At 42.9% G+C, this 22,918-nt stretch overlaps 1 protein-coding gene across 2 annotated transcripts in view; it reads left to right on the top strand.

Annotated features, from left to right (window-relative positions):
- The first annotated feature begins 2,584 nt into the window (after positions 1-2,584).
- The window catches only part of KHDRBS2 (KH RNA binding domain containing, signal transduction associated 2), a 304,931-nt gene continuing 284,597 nt past the window's right edge, over positions 2,585-22,918 (top strand). For both annotated transcript variants that reach the window (XM_066590426.1, XM_066590418.1), the window contains exon 1: positions 2,585-2,807. In XM_066590426.1, the coding sequence (XP_066446523.1) occupies positions 2,717-2,807 (91 nt within the window). In that variant the 5' untranslated portion in view covers positions 2,585-2,716. The remainder of the gene's footprint in view (positions 2,808-22,918) is intronic.

The following is a 22,918-nucleotide window of genomic DNA, read 5'->3' as shown; positions in this document are numbered from 1 at the left end:
TCAATGATTAGACCATTTAAAAAAACTGCCCTGGTGGGCACGACAGGGTCGTAGGAAACCCGCCACTCAAGGGGTTAAATCAGGAACATTGTGTGTTGCGCTCATATATGAATGTTCCCTGCGTGCGCAAAAAAAGTATAATATAATGCGCTGATATGCAGGCAACCTAACCTCGTTGCCCTCACATGTGAAGTAGCTCCTCACTGTTGTCACATCCCAGTACACTATCCCCCATATACAGTACATGCTTAGCATCATAATGATACCTTCCATAGAGCAACCCAATTCTCCTGTACGTTTCTGCATCAACTGGAACAAGGCATAACTTGCCTCATCCCCATAATGACAGGAGCCAAAGACCCCTCCGATAGTGACACACTTTTTTTCATAGTCAGCAGTTCTCCTCTAGCCCCTAGAGACAGCACCCATGTCTGCAAGATGTACAGGATATACACACATGGGTCTAAGCACCTGGTCTACATCCAATATAAGGTTGCTATCCTGCTGCTGCCTGGCACTAGCATCAAGTAACTTTAGTGCACCACAGTAAATTGTTCTTGGGTCCTATCCATTCAATTAAGTTACATGGCCACTCTTATTTCCATAGTAAATGTGCTTATACTGCTTGCTGGGCACTGGTAAAATATGTATCAGGTAAAGTATTTGTTTCCAAATTTTCTTTATAAAAATCCCAGCACTTCTGTCAAAAATTAACTTTTAGATCATAACAGCTCCTACGCATTTCCAGCGTTACTGCTCTTAATCATGGCATATCTGTAATGAATTTGTTTATCATCATACTTCTTAACAGAACAAAATTGCAGTGAAGATGCAAAATGAACATACTTTAATGCTGTGTTCACATGTAGCAGAAAATAATGTAGCCGAAAATCCACACCAAAATCCAAATCAAAATGTGCAGGATTTAGATGCAGGTTTTCATGCTGATCTGCAGCTGATTTCACCCTTTTAGTAGAGAATCCATGACAAAATCAATTGTGCATTTGAATACAGAAAGCATTCAGATTTTCTGCTGCTCCATAGCTAATACAATAACTACTGGGTTTCCCTGAAAATAAACCCCACACCTAAAATAAGCCCTACCCAGATTTTCGGTAGGGGGCGGTTAAAATATAAGCCCTACCTGCACTACATAAAAAAGCAGTACTTACCTAGCAGGCACTGTCCATGTCCCTCCTACTGGCCTCCAAAGTGCCGGCAGGCTTCCTTGCAGTTCTCAGCGCCAACAGAAGATCACTTGCTGGTAACCGGGTTTGGTTCTCAAGCACTGCAGCTCAGCCAATCACTGCGCCAGTCGATGAACCAATCACAGCCATTCAATGCATCCAATATGGACCCTCCGCCTTGTCCCTTGTGCACATGAATTTCTCCAGATTCTCTGAATCGTTTGATGATTTTATGCCCTGTAGATGGTGGGATAGACAAACTCTTAGCAATTTTATGCTGAAGAACATTTTTCTGAATTTTTTCCACAATTTTCAATACAGATTTTCAGATTGATGAACCTCTGACCCTCCTTGCTTCTAAAAGACTCTGCCTCTCTAACATGCCCTTTTTATACATGTTCATGTGACTTGGTAGAAAATTGACCCCCAGCTGTTTTTCATTAGTACAACTTATTTTCCCAGCCTTTTTTCTTTCACCTTCTGATCTGTGTTCTATGCTTAATTGTGAATAAAATATGGTTACATTGCATCTTATCTTTCATTCATTTATTTACATTTTACACAGTGTCTCAATTTTTTCGGAATTGGGGTTGTAGATAAAAAGATAGATAGATAGACATGAGGTGGAGAGCGAAATAGATAGATAGTAGAGAGATGTATAAATAGAAAGAAAGATATTAGGTAGACAGATATGAGTAGACAGATCTACAGATTTAGACAAACTAATATGCTATCATCTATCTAATATATATCTCATATCTATATATCTGCTATATAACTCATATCTGTCTATCTGTCTCATATCTATCTATCTATCTATCTATCTATCTAATATATATCTCATATCTACCTATTTAATATTTATAACTCATATCTATTTATTTATCTATCTGTCTCATATGTATATATATATATATATATATATATATATATATATATATACATATGAGATAGATAGATATCTATCATATATATATATATATATATATATATATATATATATATATAATCTATCGTATATATACATCTCATATCTATCGATCTATTTCATATCTATTTATCTATCTCATATCTACCTCAAATCAATCTATCTATCTATCTCACATCTAACTATCATCTTTTTCATATCTATTCATCTCAGATCTATCTATCATTTATCTAGTCATCTATCTATCATATATTCTGGTTTATCATCATTGCACGTTGAACTGAAATATTAGAAACTATCAAGGGCGATAGTGTAGATTGTGCGGATGACTGGTGTGTACAGGAGACAATAGGAGATTAGAGTGCCTGTAATTACAGTTAGTAGAGCCGCCAGCAGGGGGAGCACTTAGGTTCTGGCTGGCAGAATGGTTGCTGTTGTGCTCCTCACTCCTCACTCCCGAGCAGACAGGGCACGGGGAGAGGACAAGGCAGCGGCGGTGTGAGCTCATCTGGAGAGCTGCTGCATCGCTCCCTCATTCCCAGGACTTCTCTTATCTGTGGCCTCGCAGTTCACACTGGCAGCGTTAGGTGGAAGCTGTGTGATGGAAGAGGAGAAATACCTACCACAGCTGATGGCAGAGAAGGACAGCCTGGACCCATCCTTTGTGCATGCAATGCGCCTCCTGGCTGAAGGTAAGGAAACCTGAGTGCACGGTGCCATATCACTGGCGGATGCCAGCCATGCCATGTACTTAACAGAGTCCTGGAAGGGCACAATGAAGTGTGTAACAGCTGCTGCAGCTCACTGTGTATGCATAGTGCCCTACATACATGTCTATACACATGCTACATGTGATGACCACTGCTATCAGGCTAATAGTCCATTTACCGAGCAAGTAGCTATTTGTTGCCTTACTTGGCATAAAACATGTTTCCTTTTAACTATGTCCTTGCCACATTGAGTTTTGTCTTCCCCTTTATATAATTCCCTTAAATTTGTGTAACTGCAAGGTGAAACATCAGGGGACAATCTGCCCCTTGCAAATTCGGGGAGCAAGGGGAAGCTTCAGAAATGGTCAATTATTTAATGGAGAGGAGTAAATTAATTCCTCATATATGAAAATGTTCCCAGTCCATTTACAACATATTAAAGCATTACACAGAATGGGTTTCATGGATCTAATACTTTGAAGTTGGTGAATCTGAGAATCAGTTCATCCATGTATATAGTAATGGCCACAGGTTTGAAAGTCGATTTTAGAACTGCAAATAGTGAAGTTAGGGAGTCAATTTAGTCATCTCTAGAAGTAGAGCTGGCTTGTCTGTGCTGGGTGGAGGTCATGTCTCTTCTTACTATCTTATGAGTTTACAGTGCATTTTAAAATAAGTTACACTTGCATTGACTTAATATCTTGCTACAGTATGTTGTCTATATAATATGGTAGTCTATAGATTTCAAGAACACACATGTACTTTTTTTTATAGAAAGCTAGTTGATAGCTATGAGCAAAAATTGATAGAATCGAACTATACATTGACTTATATTACCAAAATGACACTATAGTGGTAACGAATGATTGAGGGAAGGGACTGGACATTTTACTCTGTAAGTAATCTTCAATATTTTATATGTTTAGCTGGACATTTATGACCAGGAAGCATTGCATAGAAATGGTTCTACAATTCTTGCAACTGGAATGCCTATCAGGACGCTTTCATTTGTGAGGTGCCCTAAGAGTTTAACAAGTTGGGAAGCACCCTACTAGTCTATTACCCTGAATTCTGCTTCAGAGTTCTGTATAGTGGGGCCTCTTAGTGCCATTTAACACACTCTTCGTACCTTTTAGGTGCCTGTGTTAAAGTGTATATTTGTAATTACTGTATGAATAAACGTAAAACCATTGCAGACTACATAGTTGCATACAGGTTTATGTGATGGACATAATACAAGTTTGTTTCAAGTTTTTATTGTAGTGTGGTTTGGATTTCATTGAACTTGGAAAAGTTAATAACTGAGTGTATGTGATGTTGTTTGTATTTTTGAGTTGTTTGTGGTTTATGGCTTTTTAATTATATACAGTAAAATGTCATCAGATATTACTTGTGTCTATTTATTTATACACTTTCGACAGAAACTTTTTGCAACTGGCTGAATATACAGTAAACCTGTTTGTGATTGCAAATGCACAACCCAATAGATACATATTATGAATGATTTATAAATATGTTATCTAAAATAATATTTACTTTCTGGATTTATTTATAATTAATTTACAATGCACTAGTGTATTGTGGTAGAAATATTTCTGCAGTCTGCTATTTTACCAGCAGGGGGAGTATGTGTTATCCAATAATACCTTCCATGCCTTTCTTATGTTTAACATAGAGCTGATGTGAATTTTCAAAATCTATGGTATTTGTTATTATTATTATTATTTTCCTTTCTTTTCATTATTGGCTGATGAATGATACAATATTTAAAGATCAGCAGCACTCAGAAACAAAAAATTCGGGTTTAACAGTAGTTTAGTTAGTCCACTAATGGATATACTCACTGGGGTATAAGAAGCTTAGCTATGGGGAGCTGTTTGTCTCTTCTTTAAATGTTGCTTTCATTGTAGCTAAACCTGTTAAGGCAACTCAGTAAAAAAAAGTTATTCACTTGTTTTCTTTACCTAACAAAACTGAAGCACTACAAGGTCACGGTAATCAAATGTTGACATGGTTAATCTGCAGAAACAATATGTTGTTAAACTGGCTATACACTTGAGATAGCTGTTGGCTGAAGGTTTGGCTAACAGCTATTCCTCCTGACTCTATCATATATATATTCACCCTGGGCTCAGCTGAGCATGCATGTTTTTTCAATGAGGAGAGGGCAATAAGCCATTACGGGACCCTCTGGCAGTAGCTTATCTCCACAGGAACAAAGGATCGGACATGGATGAAGCCCCCATACACATCAGATATTTGACCGTTCCTGGCAAAATAATTCAGGCTTTTATTTAGTCACGGAAAGAATTTCATCAGGGATTAGTATGTTTTCTACTATGGAAGCGCTTCCCATATTTCACCATCCTGGACCTAGGAGAGTATCATGTAGGGTCAATAGAATACTGAGATTTTCAGTGGACTTATGCTTTAATATAATATTTACAAATGGAGTATGGATTTAATTAAATTCCTTTAATATCAGTTCTATTGGTAATAATAAAATGTGTTGGTTTGATAGTTGTTTTCAAGTGTAAATACAAGAGAAGCTTTTCACTGAAATTTATTATATAACTTCAGTAATACCGTATTAATCTATATTCCATATTTATTGTAGTAAGGACTGCTTCACACAGGGCCATTTGCATGTGTTTATGTACATAAAATTATGCATGTGCAATACACAGAGAATAGAGAACCCAGAGAACGCATAGATTTCAATGGGTGTATTCTCACTTCCTTTTTTAGCACGGGCACGAAAAAAACACAGCATGCTCTACTTTTTTGCACAGTTGTGCATCAAAGATCCCTATAGACATTTATGGGGGGTCCAATGGGATACGCAATGCACTACGCAATTCCACAGAAGAAAAGAACACCACTGGAACTTCAAATAGACTAGACATTTAAATTGGGGTGTGGCTGTATCATGTGTGCAAAAAACATGCACTGCGAGCGCAAAAAGTACAGTAAAATGAACCAATACAAGCGCAAAATAGCCTTATTCATAGCGTTAACACATTGAGCTGAGTCGTGTGCAATTGTGCATACGCCCGTGTGAAGGAGCCCTAAAGGAGCAAATCCTAGGTAACATATACCCAAAAAACTTTAAATAGAAGATATTTGTAGACTCTAGTGACCTTATTGTATACTTGCACAGATGCACTGCACAATCTATACAATGAATGAAATGTTGATTATCTCTATAAGTCTCTGAGAAACTGCATAAGAAACATGGGACATTTTTAAAATGTGTTCTAGAAATATGCTTCAAGTAGATAGAAAACACAACAGGGGAGATAACAAACATTAATGAAATAAAATACATGCTCAAATAATTAGTATTAGATGAAAGTAAACTGCAAACTATTCTCAAGAAATACAAATGTTACACTAAATGAAATCTCATTCATATGACAAAATGCAATCAGTCTGGTTACAGTAAACAACACTTATAGATGGCCCTATAGGTTCTGGTGGGCATTACATGCAGCTGCTATATAGCTCCTCAAGCCAAATGTTTAGCTTCCTTTACAATATACTGCCTAGAAGGGCAATTCAGCATTTACATGTGTATACCCAGAGGGTACTTTGATGGCCTTTTTAGAATGGGGTACTTAACTTTGAACCCTTGAGAAATGTGCTATAATTATTTAAGTTACATAGCTATGACATTTATCAATCCCCATTGTGCAGAGAGCTGTAGCATAGCCCCCTTCGAGGGAATACAGATTCTAACAGTCGTTTGTGCTTTATCCAGTGACGTGTCCCTTCATTCTAGTAATTAATTGGGTCCCCGCAGTGGGATCTTAACCAATAACATAGTGATGACACCTGGAAATGCACTTTTTGCGGTGACATATCTCCTTTAGCATCAGCTTTGGTAACCTTTCATCTTTTAGATGCTTAATACTCTGCAGATTTTTAAGTAAATATTTTCAAGTCAATTGATATAATATTGTAATAATGACATACTAGAAACAAGTAATAATGACAAAATAAAGCCAAATAACTGCATATTAAAGACCAATAGGCTCTGTTCACACTGGTGTTAGTCTGCTCTGTGAGGTTTGCATTTCTGCCTGGTGGCCTGAATTGTGTAGTATATTGTGCTATTCTGTCATTATAAAAAAAAAATCTCTATGCAAGTCCTCAGCTGTTATTATTACCAGTTATACCCAGTCTGATCATCTAATAGTATTTAATTATACAACTAATTGAGATACTGCAGTCTTTCTAAACTTAGAAATAGGTCATGTAAAGTGCTGGAATTTTAAAGGTTTTATATTCCTAATTTTTATATTCCTAATGGAATTCAGTCCACGAGCCCAGATTTAGGGATTTGTAGGAAAGTTTCAGTATTTTATTCACCGAATACTGGAAAATACTTAAAATCCGTAGAGCAACTGTAAAAAATTCAAAAATGAATTTGCAATTTGCACTGAAGTAAAACCTGTCCTACAAGTCTAGACTGTAATATGGTGCAAAGGCTGGTTGGTGCAAATAACTGGCAAAACATTATTATTAGAGATGAGCGAACGTACTCATCCGAGCTTGATACTCGTTCGAGTATTAGCGTGTTCGAGATGCTCGTTACTAGAGGCAAGCACCACGCGATGTTCGAGTTACTTTCACTTTCATCTCTGAGACGTTAGCGCGCTTTTCTGGCCAATAGAAAGACAGGGAAGGCATTACAACTTCCCCCTGCGACGTTCAAGCCCTATACCACCCCCCTGCAGTGAGTGGCTGGCGAGATAAGGTGTCACCCGAGTATATAAATCGGCCCCTCCCGCGGCTCGCCACAGATGCATTCTGACAGAGATCAGGGAAAGTGCTGCTGGTGCCGGAGCTGCTATAGGGAGAGCGTTAGGAGTTATTTTAGGCTTCAAGAACCCCAACGGTCCTTCTTAGGGCCACATCTGACCGTGTGCAGTACTGTTGAGGCTGCTTTTAGCAGTGTTGCACAATTTTTTTTTTGTATATCGGGCGTGCAGAGCATTGCGTTTTCAGTCTGCAGTCATTGTACAGAGTATAGGGGCAGTACTGGTGAGGCAGGGAAAGAGATATACAGGCTATATAGGCAGTGGGCTTTTTCAAAAAAATTGGGGAAAAATACTATATTTGGGCTGCCTGTGACCGTCTTCAGTTTACTGCGTTTCTGCTGGGGGTAGTAGTCCTAATTAATACGCAGCTAAGCGTTACAGCAGGCTTGCGCAAAATTGTTTCCTGGCTCTGCTGTCTCTGTTACATCACCGCCGTCATCCCGCCAGAGGGAAACACTATACATAATATTATATGCTGCCTACAGTATCTGTCTGCTGGGGGTAGTAGTCCTAATTAATACGCAGCTAAGCGTTTCAGCAGGCTTGCGCAAAATTGTTTCCTGGCTCTGCTGTCTCTGTTACATCACCGCCATCATCCCGCCAGAGGGAAACAGTATACATAATATTATACGCTGCCTACAGTATCTGTTTGCTGTATCAGCTCAGTATTTTAAAAAAATAGAAGCAAAATACTTAAGGCCTACTACTGGCCTTTGGCCACTTGACTGCTTCTGCGCTGTGAATGCCACTAGCTCAGTCATATGCACCTACATCTCACTACAGGCGTGCACAAAATTGTTTCCTGGCTCTGCTGTGCATTCTGTTTCTGCACTACTGATAATACAGCATGCTGAGGGGCAGGGGTAGGCCTAGAGGACGTGGACGCGGGCGAGGACGCGGAGGCCCAAGTCAGGGTGTGGGCACAGGCCGAGCTCCTGATCCAGGTGTATCGCAGCTGACTGCTGCGGGATTAGGAGAGAGGCACGTTTCTGGCGTCCCCACATTCATCTCACAATTAATGGGTCCACGCGGTAGACCTTTATTAGAAAATGAGCAGTGTGAGCAGGTCCTGTCGTGGATGGCAGAAAGTGCATCCAGCAATCTATCGACCACCCAGAATTCTGCGCCGTCCACTGCTGCAACTCTGAATCCTCTGGCTGTTGCTCCTCCTTCCTCCCAGCCTCCTCACTCCATTACAATGACACATTCTGAGGAGCAGGCAGACTCCCAGGAACTGTTCCCAGGCCCCTGCCCAGAATGGCCAGCAATGGTTCCTCTCCCACCAGAGGAGTTTGTCGTGACCGATGCCCAACCTTTGGAAAGTTCCCGGGATCCGGGGGATGAGGCTGTGGACTTCCGGCAACTGTCTCAAGAGCTTTCAGTGGGTGAGGAGGACGATGATGATGAGACACAGTTGTCTATCACTCAGGTAGTAGTAATTGGAGTAAGTCCGAGGGAGGAGCGCACAGAGGATTCGGAGGAAGAGCAGCAGGACGATGAGGTGACTGACCCCACCTGGTTTGCTACGCCTACTGAGGACAGGTCTTCAGAGGGGGAGGCAAGTGCAGCAGCAGGGCAGGTTGGAAGAGGCAGTGCGGTGGTCAGGGATAGAGGCAGGGCCAGACCGAATAATCCACCAACTGTTTCCCAAAGCGCCCCCTCGTGCCATGCCACCCTGCAGAGGCCGAGGTGCTCAAAGGTCTGGCAGTTTTTCACTGAGAGTGCAGACGACCGACGAACAGTAGTGTGCAACCTTTGTCGCGCCAAGATCAGCCGGGGAGCCACCACCACCAGCCTCACCACCACCAGCATGCGCAGGCATATGATGGCCAAGCACCCCACAAGGTGGGACGAAGGCCGTTCACCGCCTCCGGTTTGCACCGCTGCCTCTCCCCCTGTGCCCCAACCTGCCACTGATATCCAACCCCCCTCTCAGGACACAGGCACTACCGTCTCCTGGCCTGCACCCACACCCTCACCTCCGCTGTCCTCGGCCCCATCCACCAATGTCTCTCAGCGCACCGTCCAGCCGTCGCTAGCGCAAGTGTTGGAGCGCAAGCACAAGTACGCCGCCACACACCCGCACGCTCAAGCGTTAAACGTGCACATAGCCAAATTTATCAGCCTGGAGATGCTGCCGTATAGGGTTGTGGAAACGGAGGCTTTCAAAGGTATGATGGCGGCCGCGGCCCCGCGCTACTTGGTTCCCAGTCGCCACTGCTTTTCCCGATGTGCCGTCCCAGCCCTGCACGACCACATCTCCCGCAACATTGTACGCGCCCTCACCAACGCGGTTACTGCCAAGGTCCACTTAACAACGGACACGTGGACAAGCACAGGCGGGCAGGGCCACTATATCTCCCTGACGGCACATTGGGTGAATTTAGTGGAGGCTGGGACAGAGTCAGAGCCTGGGACCGCTCACGTCCTACCCACCCCCAGAATTGCGGGCCCCAGCTCGGTGGTGGTATCTGCGGCGGTGTATGCTTCCTCCACTAAACCACCCTCCTCCTTCTCCTCCTCCTCCTACGCAACCTCTGTCTCGCAATCAAGATGTGTCAGCAGCACGTCACCAGCAGCCGGTGTCGCGCGGCACGGCAGCACAGCGGTAGGCAAGCGTCAGCAGGCCGTGCTGAAACTACTCAGCTTAGGAGAGAAGAGGCACATGGCCCACGAACTGCTGCAGGGTCTGACAGAGCAGACCGACCGCTGGCTTGCGCCGCTGAGCCTACAACCGGGCATGGTCGTGTGTGACAACGGCCGTAACCTGGTGGCGGCTCTGCAGCTTGGCAGCCTCACGCACGTGCCATGCCTGGCCCACATCTTTAATTTGGTGGTTCAGCGCTTTCTGAAAAGCTACCCACGCTTGTCAGGCCTGCTCGGAAAGGTGCGCCGACTCTGCGCACATTTCCGCAAGTCCCACACGGACGCTGCCACCCTGCGCACCCTGCAACATCGGTTTCATCTGCCAGTGCACTGACTGCTGTGCGACGTGCCCACACGGTGGAACTCTACGCTCCACATGTTGGCCAGGCTCTATGAGCAGTGTAGAGCTGTAGTGGAATACCAACTCCAACATGGGCAGCGCAGTGGGAGTCAGCCTCCTCAATTCTTTACAGAAGAGTGGGCCTGGTTGGCAGACATCTGCCAGGTCCTTGGAAACTTTGAGGAGTCTACCCAGATGGTGAGCGGCGATGCTGCAATCATTAGCGTCACCATTCCTCTGCTATGCATCTTGAGAAGTTCCCTGCAAAGCATAAAGGCAGACGCTTTGCGCTCGGAAACAGAGGCGGGGGAAGACAGTATGTCGCTGGATAGTCAGAGCACCCTCCTATCTATATCTCAGCGCGTTGAGGAGGAGGAGGAGGAGGAGGGGGAGGAGGATGAGGGGAAGGGGGAAGAGACAGCTTGGCCCACTGCTGAGGGTACCCATGCTGCTTGCCTGTCATCCTTTCAGCGTGTATGGCCTGAGGAGGAGGAGGAGGAGGAGGATCCTGAAAGTGATCTTCCTAGTGAGGACAGCCATGTGTTGCGTACAGGTACCCTGGCACACATGGCTGACTTCATGTTAGGATGCCTTTCTCGTGACCCTCGCGTTACACGCATTCTGGCCACTACGGATTACTGGGTGTAAACACTGCTCGACCCACGGTATAAGGTGAACCTTTCCACTCTCATACCCGAAGAGGAAAGGGGTTCGAGAGTGATGCTATACCACTGGACCCTGGCGGACAAACTGATGGTAAAATTCCCATCCGACAGCGCTAGTGGCCGAAGGCGCAGTTCCGAGGGCCAGGTAGCAGGGGAGGCGCGGAGATCAGGCAGCATGTACAGCACAGGCAGGGGAACACTCTCTAAGGCCTTTGACAGCTTTCTGGCTCCCCAGCAAGACTGTGTCTCCGCTCCCCAGTCAAGGCTGAGTCGGCGGGAGCACTGTAAAAGGATGGTGAGGGAGTACGTAGCCGATCGCACGACCGTCCTCCGTGACGCCCCTGCTCCCTACAACTACTGGGTGTCGAAGCTGGACACGTGGCCTGAACTCGCGCTGTATGCCCTGGAGGTGCTTGCTTGTCCTGCGGCTAGCGTCTTGTCAGATTGGGTGTTTAGTGCAGCTGGGGGAATCATCACAGATAAGCGTACCCGCCTGTCAACCGACAGTGCCGACAGGCTTACACTCATCAAGATGAACAAAGCCTGGATTTCCCCAGACTTCTCTTCTCCACCAGCGGACAGCAGCGATACCTAAACAATACGTAGGCTGCACCCGCGGATGGAAGCATTGTTCTCTATCACCATCAAAAACGTGGACCTTTTAGCTTCATCAATCTAAGTATAAAATTCATCCTCCTCCTCCTGCTCCTCCTCCTGAAACCTGACGTAATCACGCCGATCGGGCAATTTTTCTTAGGCCCACAAGGCTCAGTCATATAATTTTTGTAAACAATTTTTATACGTTTCAATGCTCATTAAAGCGTTGAAACTTGCACCTGAACCAATTTTTATTTTAACTGGGCTGCCTCCAGGCCTAGTTACAAATTAAGCCACATTAACCAAAGCGATTAATGGGTTTCACCTGCCCTCTTGGTTGGGCATGGGCAATTTTTCTGACGTACAATAGTACTGTTGGTACATCAATTTTTTGGGGCCCTTGCCTACAGTGTAATCCAATTAATTTTTTGCCCACCTGCATTAAAGCTGACGTTACCGCAGCTGTGCTGGGCACTGCAATGGGATGTATTTATGTACCGCCGGTGGCTTACTGGCACCCACCCATGCTGTTGGTCCACACGGAGTTGTAACTGCATGTGTCCACTTCTAAAGAACCCCAGTCTGACTAGGGTATGCAGTGTGGGCCGAAGCCCACCTGCATTAAACATGACATTACCTCAGCTGTGATAGGCACTGCAATGGGATATATTTATGTACTATCGGTGGGTTCCAGGGAGCCACCCATGCTGTCCGTCCACACGGAGTTGTAACTGCATGTGTCCACTTCTAAAGAACCCCAGTCTGACTGGGGCATGCAGTGTGGGCCGAAGCCCACCTGCATTAAACATGACATTACCTCAGCTGTGATGGGCAATGCAATGGGATATATTTATGTACCGCCGGTGGCTTCCTGGCACCCACCCATGCTGTCGGTCCACAGGGACTTCACAATAGGGAGTTGTACCTGCCTGTGTCTATGAATTAAAAACCCCGGTCAGGATGGGGCATGCAGTGTGGGCTGAAGCCCACCTGCATTTAATTTGACGTTAGCTCTGATGTCCAGGGCACTGCAATGGGATACATTTATGTACAGCCGGTGGGTTCCAGGGAGCCACCCATGCTGTGGGTGCACACGGAATTCCCATTGCGGAGTTGTACCTGCCTGTGACTATTTATAAAAAACCGCGGTCTGACTGGGGCATGCAGACACCTTGACAGAATGAATAGTGTGTGGCACATAGGTTCCCCATTGCTATGCCAACGTGTGCAGCTCCTGATGGCGGTGGCACAGGATTATATTTCTCATTGCTTCTGTACAGCATTGTGGGCTATCACCCCGCCCCTTTTAAAGAGGGTCGCTGCCTAGCCATGTCAACCCTCTGCAGTGTGTGCCTGTGGTTCCTCATCATGGCAGACGCACTTATAAATAGACATGAGGGTGGTGTGGCATGAGTTCAGCTGAAGGCTGCGCAGGGACACTTTGGTGTGCGCTGTGGACACTGGTTCGTGCGGGGGTTGGGCAGCATGTAACCCAGGAGAAGTGGCAGAGGAGTGTCATGCAGGCAGTGATTGTGCTTTGTTGGAGGTAGTGTGGTGCTTAGCTAAGGTATGCATTGCTAATGAGGGCTTTTCAGAAGTAAAAATTGTTGGGAGGGGGGGGGGCACTCTTGCCGCTATTGTGGCTTAATAGTGGGACCTGGGAACTTGAGATGCAGCCCAACATGTAGCCCCTCACCTGCCCTATCTGTTGCTGTGTCGTTCCCATCACTTTCTTGAATTGCCCAGATTTTCACAAATGGAAACCTTAGCGAGCATCGGCGATATACAAAAATGCTCGGGTCGCCCATTGACTTCAATGGGGTTCGTTACTCGAAACGAACCCTCGAGCATCGTGAAAATTTCGTCCCGAGTAACGAGCACCCGAGCATTTTGGTGCTCGCTCATCTCTAATTATTATCTATATACCCTATATTGTTACTGCCTAGTAATGCCTCTTAAAAAAGGAAGAATAATATGTGCAGCAACACTAGTGAGGGATTCAGCTAATACACATGGTGAATGTGTTATGCCTTCTGTACTCATATTGGACAAACGATACAAGGCAACAACCACTGCTTGCTGTTTGCTCCCAGCATTTTATCCATTGCTGGACCAACGATCATTATTGTGTTTTGGAATAATGTATTCACAAGGTGAATCCTGTTTACTATTTCATAGTTTACTTTTTTTCTGAAATATTGGCCTTGCATCAAAATAGTATAACTGTCTTTACAGTTTGTTGGTATGATATAGCTAGAAAATAGACACAAATTAGGAAAAATGCAAATATTGATCAAATCAGTATCATGTACCCTATAAAATAATTCTCTAATTGTCCTAGGCATAGTAACACCAAATATGTGCATGTCACTTGTCCACTGCGAAAAAGATGTGCCACAGATGATAATAGTGTAGCACATATTAAAAGTGCCATTTTCTGTACTTCAAACTGTAACAGTGTTCCTATTAGTGTCTCACACAGTAATATTTTCCCTTTTTTATGTTCACACAGTAATAATACCCCTTTGGACTGTCAGATAGGAATAATGCCCACTGTTGTAACCCTTACAAAGTAATAGTGCCCCCATGTGCCCCTTTAACATTAATAGTGTCCTCAAGTTGCACCTTAATAGTAATAATGTTCTCCAAATAGTAAGTGTCCACAAGTGCTCCCTCAACGGTATTTATAGGGCTCCCTTTAAGGGTTTTTTGGGACTTAAAAAATTTATAGGCTAAAAATGATATAAACTAAAGAAAAAAAGAATACTCTCCTGCCCTAGCGGCTTCCCGTCCAGCACTGGAACCCTATTCGCCACCGTTCAGAACCTGGAAGAAGCCAACAGGTGGTCATGTGCCATACATTGTGTACATGACTGCTCAGCCAATCACAGATTTCAGCGTCCATGAAAGAACCACCACTGAAGGCTGTGATTGGCTGAGCTATTACGTGCACAGTGTATGGCGCATGACCACTCTCTGGCTTTTTCTGGATTCCAAGCAGCAGGGACTGCAGCTCTAGCGATGGACGGGAAGCCGCTGGAGCAGGAAAGTATTCTTTTTTTCTTTAGTTTATACAGTTTTTAGCCTATAGCAGGAGAACATTTATTTTATATTTAATTTTTACCATTTTAACTCTGTTTAAAATTTAAGTCTCTGAAAAGCCTTTTATTTACCATGCCCCTTTAATTAGTAATAATGCCCCTTCAAGTGGCCCCTTAGCAGTAATAATGCCCCATCAATAGTGTCCCCAAGTTAGTGTCCTCCATATTGTAAGTGCCCTATTAATAGTAATATGCCCTCTTAAATGTATTTGCAATGCGCAAATATATATACTTAAAATGACAGGAGCCGAGTCTTCTTCTGGCCTGGTGCAATGTTATGATTGAATGATGCCATTGCAACCCCTGCATTAGGATACTGAAAGTCCTGGGCCAGCCTTGGTCTGTGTCGGGACTGTATCCTACAGAGCATTCTGACTTACCCTGCAGCCCCTGTGAGGAAAGTGACCATAGTGCAAGTCAGGAAGACAGCAGAGGAAGTAGCCAACAAGGAGAAGTCGGTGGCTCCAAATATCTGCTATGGGCTTGGCCAGGGACGTTCCTGCCAACCTGCCCCCCGGGCCAGCCCATTTTAGTACCTTGGTATCTTATTACCATGATACCTGGAGATTAGCAATGTTTAATTAAAAGCTATCAGCAATCAAACTGCAGACTTACAGGGAATATGACAGTGGAATTTAGAACCCCAAACTGTCACCACTGCCTTATAGTATGTATATATAGCTGTCCATACATGTCTGTATATGTACAATCAGTACATGCATTCTTGAAAAGATGTATTTTCAATGTCACATGCACTGTATATAAATAGTTTTTTTGGAGTCGTGGAGGTAGAGCTGCTCGGGTGAACAATTATGGTGGCTATTCCCTTATAATACCCATTCTGGCTTGATTACATCTCTTTGGCAGGGATATGCCATTATAAGCCCAAGCATGCACCTTTGTCTTCTAGTTCTGGTACATGCAAAGTGAATCTGGGTGAATTTGTCCTGGCTTCATCAGCTCACTGCACATGCACTGGCAGTCACCAGACTGTCAGAAGGGGATATTTAAAGTGGCTTATGATGACATATCCAAGTATAAAGGATGTCAGTCAAGCAAAAATGGGCATTATTAGGGAATGAACAGCATAACTGTTCACCCAAGCGGCTTCACCTCTATGACTCTAAAACGTTTATTTGCATACAGTGAGTACAAAGTTCAAAGTACATCTTTTTAAGAGTGCAGGTACTGATTACATATATAGAGACGTTGACAGACAGCACACTATAAAGCAATGGCGGTGGTTTTATAGGCTAAATCCTTGTTTCAAGTTCCCTTTAAATATACAGATTGTAGCCTGGAAGGTGTTAAAACGCAGAATGATTATTCATACACAATTCATATAATGAATATATAGATGTTCATTGAATTTACACGCAATCCATAATTAAAGCTTACCTCCTGCCAAAAATAAAAAATTGACTGTACTCCAGAATATTTATATGCAGTAACTGTGTGCACTGGCTTTTTATTGTAAACTCAGCAATATGTGTTCCAGGCTTCACTTGCTTTCAGTTTTTTTGGTCCTGTAGATAGAAGCTGTTTAACAGCCATTCCCTGTTGACCCTATTAGATTTAACCTGGCTTATTTCTCTAACAACACATACTATATCCCCTCATTGACAAATGGTCAACATAGCCATAGGAAATCATGTCCAATTCACGGGGAAAGTTGAACACCGAGTCGGCTCTTGGGTACAATGCAGACAAAAATATGAAGAGTTGCTCCAACATCGGGTTAGTAGAAAATATCTAGTTTATTCAAACATAACAATGAAGGCAGGCAGGGTGTACATCCCAAGTAAAAATACCCTTTAACTGGCAACTCACCTGAGCTTTAAATGCGAAAGAGTGCTTTTTACTGAGGATGTGCACTCTTCCTGTTTAATTGTTATGTTGGAATAAACTGGATGTTTTATACTTCCCCGATGCTGGAGAAACTCGTTGTATCTTTGCCTTATCTCTCTGATAACTGTTCTCCTGGAGGGTTGCCACCTCCAGTTATAGGACTTTCCTGTCTTTGTGCAAAATAGTACAAAAAGGAAAAACGGCCATTAACAAGCGAATGGAACTGATCACATTCTAAAAACCGCACATCTTTTTCGACAAGCTGCAGTAACATGTTTATTGCCATAGTCGTTTTAGCAGTTGCTTATGTGGGCAAAACTAACATACTGTGTTATGCCTCGTGTAGTTCCTGAGAGGGCAGAGCATGTTAGAATCCCTGTTTTATGCACTGCCTCTCACACCCTAGATGATTCTGCAGTAGGCATACAACAAAATATCAGTTCTACATCCTCTTAGTGTAATTCTAATTTTAATCAGAACATATGGGCTTGTTTATGAGCACATTTTAGGTGCTAGTCCCATTGCATGTTTTTTTTGCCAAAACCAGTCTTGCATAATAGCAGATGGGAGAAGGGAAAACTTTTTCAAGAAACTTCTGCTTCCTTACACTTGGATGCAAATCAATTTAAAGTCTATTTATCCTTAATAATCTTAAACTACTTGGTAAGGATAAATAATTGCTTTTCCTATTTTGATCAGATTTTATGATTTTATCTATTCTTAGTTATAGATTTCCAACAAAAGGTTAGTGACAACTATATATCTGCTGCTGCAATTCCCACTGGAATTATCACCTACTGTAGATTTCCTTAACTCCTGAATAACAAGTCTAGTAGTTATATGTGGATAGAGGAGCCGGGGTTTTCTTTTAGGATGTCCCCATACAAAGAGCATCAATTAGGGATTTTATGCAACGAACAATCCACATTGAGGGTGGCTTCAGATGGACGTATTTTGCGCAAAAATTGTAGATAATGCAATACGCAGATAATAGAACCCATTGATATCAATGGGTTCATTATAATTTATAAGTCTATGAGAGCTTCACAAATGTGCAATATGTTGCACAATTCCACATCTGTACCTCATTAGGCTAAGTAGCTTTTTAAATCAGTGTGCGGGTGTGTCATGCTCACATATGAGCAAAAAAGTACAATACAATGCGCCAATACATGTGCAAATGAAGCTAGTGTACTACACAGATACATTGCACTGAGGCAAGCATATCTGCACAGAATCTACAGAAAATCTGCAGTGGCAGGTTTTCCTTGCAGACTTTGATATGGAAATGCTGGAAATTTGCCACTGATTTCACCATTTGCATTGCAATGGGTAAGATCTGTGCAGAATATCCACCGCATGACATACTGTGGATCTAACATCCTCACTGCAGGTCAAGTTGTGAATGTACTATTAAAATAACCTTAATCTTATTAAACCACTACAGGAATACAATGCAGCAAGTGAGATTATTGTGAAAGCATTTAGCATTTCCGTTGTACTCCAGAGGATCACTGAACAATGTCATTTATCCAATAGGATTCGGCATACCCTAGATTATTTTAACCTGCATCCTTGCTTTACAGAACAGCAATGATAAAGAGAGGTTAACGAAATATATGAAAACATTTTTAAATTTGGAAAATTCTGCATAAATAACATTCTGTTATTTTAGGGCTGGAAGGTGATAATTAAAAATCTAAGTGTCGCAGCTAAATCTAATAATGTACTGAGAAATCTGAAATTGAAAGATTGCAGCTCTGAGGGATAAAGGTGCATTGCGTAGTGCAACCTTTTGATTCAGACAGAGTTCCTGGAGATCTTTATAAAATGATTGCTGGTACAGGAGGTCAGACGAATGCCCCTAGAGCTGTGTCCACCCACATAAACACTTGGCCACAGAGATTCGGAGACATTCATTAAGCTCTTTATTTCCCTGAAGTGACATTTCATTCTTATGTGGTTTCCCAATAATTGATTCCAACATTTCCTACCTAGAATACATTGGATAATGTGATTCAGAGTATGTTTTTTCTCTTTAGAATCAATGCCTATTACATTTCTTCCTTCATAGGTTTTTTGCAGTTTTTATTATGCTTTTTATAATATGATTGTCAACAGAAAGTTAGGACACATTAATAATATACATAATTACACTAGTTATAACACATTTAAGTAAATGAGAAACAGTGTGGACAATGCAGGATGAATTTACTCAAGAATCATATGGCTCATGTATAACGATTAGAGATGAGCGAGCGTACTCGGAAAAGCACTACTCGCTCGAGTAATTTGCTTTATCCGAGTATCGCTGTGCTCGTCCCTGAAGATTCGGGTGCCGCTGCGGCTGACAGGTGAGTCGCAGCGGGGAGCAGGGGAGAGCGGGCGGGAGAGAAGGAGAGAAAGATCTCCCCTCCGTTCCTCCCCGCTCTCCCCTGCAGCTCCCCGCTCCGTGCCGGCACCCGAATCTTCATAGACGAGCACAGCGATACTCGGATAAAGCAAATTACTCGAGCGAGTAGTGCTTTTCCGAGTACGCTCACTCATCCCTAATAACGATGCATTGTTATTAATAGATAGTGAGGTAAGACATTTAGATTAAAATAATCTTTGTTTGTATAGCGCCAACTTATACTGCAGCACTTTACCTGCTTTTCCCATTTTCTAATTGGATCACCTAAAGCACCAGTATAATAAATGGCATATTGTAGTTAAGTGGCCTTGTTACAGATTTAACGTTGGGTCCCATGAGCCTAAAGTTACACCTTTTTTCATAATAAACTTGTGCGCTATTTTATTAAAAGCATGCTAGGTCTGTTTAAAAATTAATTCCATTTAAAAACAGGATGAAATAGTGCAGCATGCTGTGCTATTTTGGCCTTTAAAAATGTCCTGTAGGCTTTATTCTCATTAGCGTATATCGGCCGCTGTTTTCACGGCGACCGATATACGCTATGATCTTGAGAGTAAAAACTTGTGAACGGATGCACAAATCTAACGTTTGTGCTTTCGTTCAGATGGCATAGACCCCGGCGCATATACGCCGAGGCTGCCATGCTGAGGCCCCTGCCCTCCCTCCCACCGGCTCACCTCCTCTATTCTCCCCTTTGGCTATTTGCAATGAGAGGGGTTGGGGCGGGGGCAGAGCTAAGCACTGCCCCGTCCAGACTCCTCCCATTGCTGGCTGCCAGAGGGGAGGAGAGAAGAGGGAGGGAGTTTAGCAGTCACGCTGCTAAACTTCCTCCCACTTCCCTTCTCCAGCCGATGTCAATGGCTCCCATAGGAGATCATACAGTGGCAAACGTATTCCGGCCCAAAAGATAGTTCCATGAATATCTTTTGGGCCCGACGTGAAAACGCCCGGCGCTATATTGGCCCGGCCGGGCGCTTTTGCGTCGCAAGAATATAGCCATGTCATCTGATGCATTGAAACCCAATGCATCAGATTATAGCGTAGATACGCTCCTGAGGAAGAGCCCGTAAAAAGTAGGTATACCCAACCGGAAACCAAGTGCACTTAATTATAGAACTGCCCGTTCTGTCATAAGACTAATTAATTTGGCCAGGGGGTGCTGTTTTTCTGATGCCCAAATGGAGAAGAAAAACTCAGTCTCTGAGCGCTGATGTGAATGAGCTCTAAGAAGGATAAACTGGTCCTACTTGAGTAGAGAAGGCAGTGATATGTTCTAGCAGGTGTGGGATTATTTCCTTCAGGCAACCTGATAATTTTAATATTGGTTGAATGTTCAACACTAAATCCTACCTTTTTACGACGCTAGAAAGCCATTTTGAATTGTAGCATCTTGGTATCTTCATTGTCTACATTTGCTTGTCCTTTATCTTTTCTAAGTCTTTCATAAACATTAGGTGGTTAGCTAATCCCACCAACATCAGTGGAGGTGTATGGACAGTTTAAAAACTTTAAAAGATCTATAAAAAAAGAGAAAATAACTCCTTTCTCATAACGTCATTGTGTTTAAGTCTGATATGTGAAGATATTTATTTTTCTCATACATATCCCACAGCGCTGTACACAGATTGTCATCATGTCCCCATGGGACAAACAATCTATATTCATCTATTACTATGTCTTTTTTGGGTGTGTGGGAAGAAACTGGAGTAACTAGAGGAAGCTCATGCAAATGTGGTTAGAACATACAAACTCCACGCACATGGTGCTCTTCGTTAGATTGAACCCAGGACCCACTACAAGGTAAGGCCTCGGTCACATGGGCGTTTTTTCCCACGATTTGCGGATCGCATAACGGATGCACATCCGCAAATCGCGTGAATGGGGCCGACGATTCGCTGAAAAAGCTGCACCTAGCAGCGTTTTCAGTGAAACCGCCCCACACTGCCCGCTATCCTCTGCCACAGCTGAGGCAGAGAAGAACGATGTTCGCCCATTGAATTCAATGGAGCCGGCAATACAGCCGGCTCCATTGAAAGCAATGGGCTGCCGGCGAGCGCGGGATGAATTTTCGGCTCCATTGAATTCAATGGGCGAACATCGTTCTTCTCTGCCACAGCTGTTACAGCTGTGGCAGAGGAGAACGATCTTTAGTATATGTTCTCAATGGGGTCGGCGCTGCTGCCGCCGGCCCCATTGAGCGCATATATAGAACACAGCAATGCGCAGAACGCAGATAGGCGTGTTCTGCGAATCGTTGTGTCCTATAATTGATCGCACATCCGCATAAAAAGTGGACGTGTGACCGATCCCTTTGGGATGCATTTGGTCTATAGATCTGCAGATCGCAAGCGCGTCTGCAGATCGGACCAAAAAACGGTCGTGTGACCAAGGCCTAACATTGCTGATATACAGATAAATGGACAGATAGATAGATAGATAGATAGATAGATAGATAGATAGATAGATAGATAGATAGATAGATAGATAGATAGATAGATCATTTGCTAGTTTCCATTGGCCTGATCCTTTAGCATTGCCTATATTTCATTTGTAAAACTCTATTTGCAAACCAGTTGGGATAGCTTTTTTTTCTAATCCAATATATATATTTTCCTTGCTAGTTTATTAAATTCTATTTCATTGGAGAAATGCCATTTGAATCTGATGAATTGCTCTATTGAAATGCATGTCACTGCTTGTTTACATTGATAACTGGAGACATGTAGGAGGGAATACTACAAAATTAGATTTTCTTTAGGTTTTGGGAACTAAAAATTCCCACAGTAAGTTTTGAAGGGGTAGAATAGAATTCACATTACTGTTCTATTTTGTGTTTAGTGAAGTATGTCCAGCTTTCTCAGAAACTTTCAAATATTGCAACTTTCACCGGCATCATGACAATGGCTATAGAAATGAGTTTATATCAGCATATTTTTTTTGATGTAGCTGTAAAAAGTAGCATTTAATAGAGTCGGAAAATAACTTGAAATGACAGGGCTCTTTAACAATGTTTTTACTTGGTATTCAGATGAGTGGGAACAAGATATAAATAGGGTTAATAATCATATAGAAAAATATCTGATAGGATGTAAACATGTATTAGATATACGTTTGTAGTTTATTTTTAATTACTTTATGTCACTTTGAGGCTTTGGAACTACTTATTATGTTTAAATGGATTTATGGTGTCAAATTCAAATATTTTAAATATACAATATTTGTATGGGAATACATTAATATAGTAACTCAGGGATGTAACTAAAGGCTCAGGGGCCCAGATGCAAAAGTTCAGCTCGGGCCCCCTCCTCCCACCTGTACGTATACCGATACCTAAACCGTGCTGCCTACTATTGGAAAACAAATTTATATACATGATGTAGCCCCTTGGCATAAGCTTACCAAACATGACTAATTATCTGGACTATGTGAAAATTTGTTTGTGGCCCCTTGAGCTGGGCTCACACGAGCATATGATACCGGCAATTCGCAGGCAATTAAATACATAGCCATACGCAGTTCCACTCACATTTGCAAGTAGAAATTGCCTAATATACGAGAGCAAAAAAGAACACAGCATGCTCTATTTTGCGGAATATTATGTGCATTGTTCTCTATGAGTGCGTAATCAATGCTGCCCTTACGCAATTACATTGCTATGGG

The sequence above is a fragment of the Eleutherodactylus coqui genome, chromosome 1, assembly GCF_035609145.1.
Source record: "Eleutherodactylus coqui strain aEleCoq1 chromosome 1, aEleCoq1.hap1, whole genome shotgun sequence".
NCBI lineage: Eukaryota > Metazoa > Chordata > Amphibia > Anura > Eleutherodactylidae > Eleutherodactylus > Eleutherodactylus coqui.
Note: the sequence above shows the minus strand (reverse complement) of the source record. Positions and strands in the feature narration are given on the sequence as shown.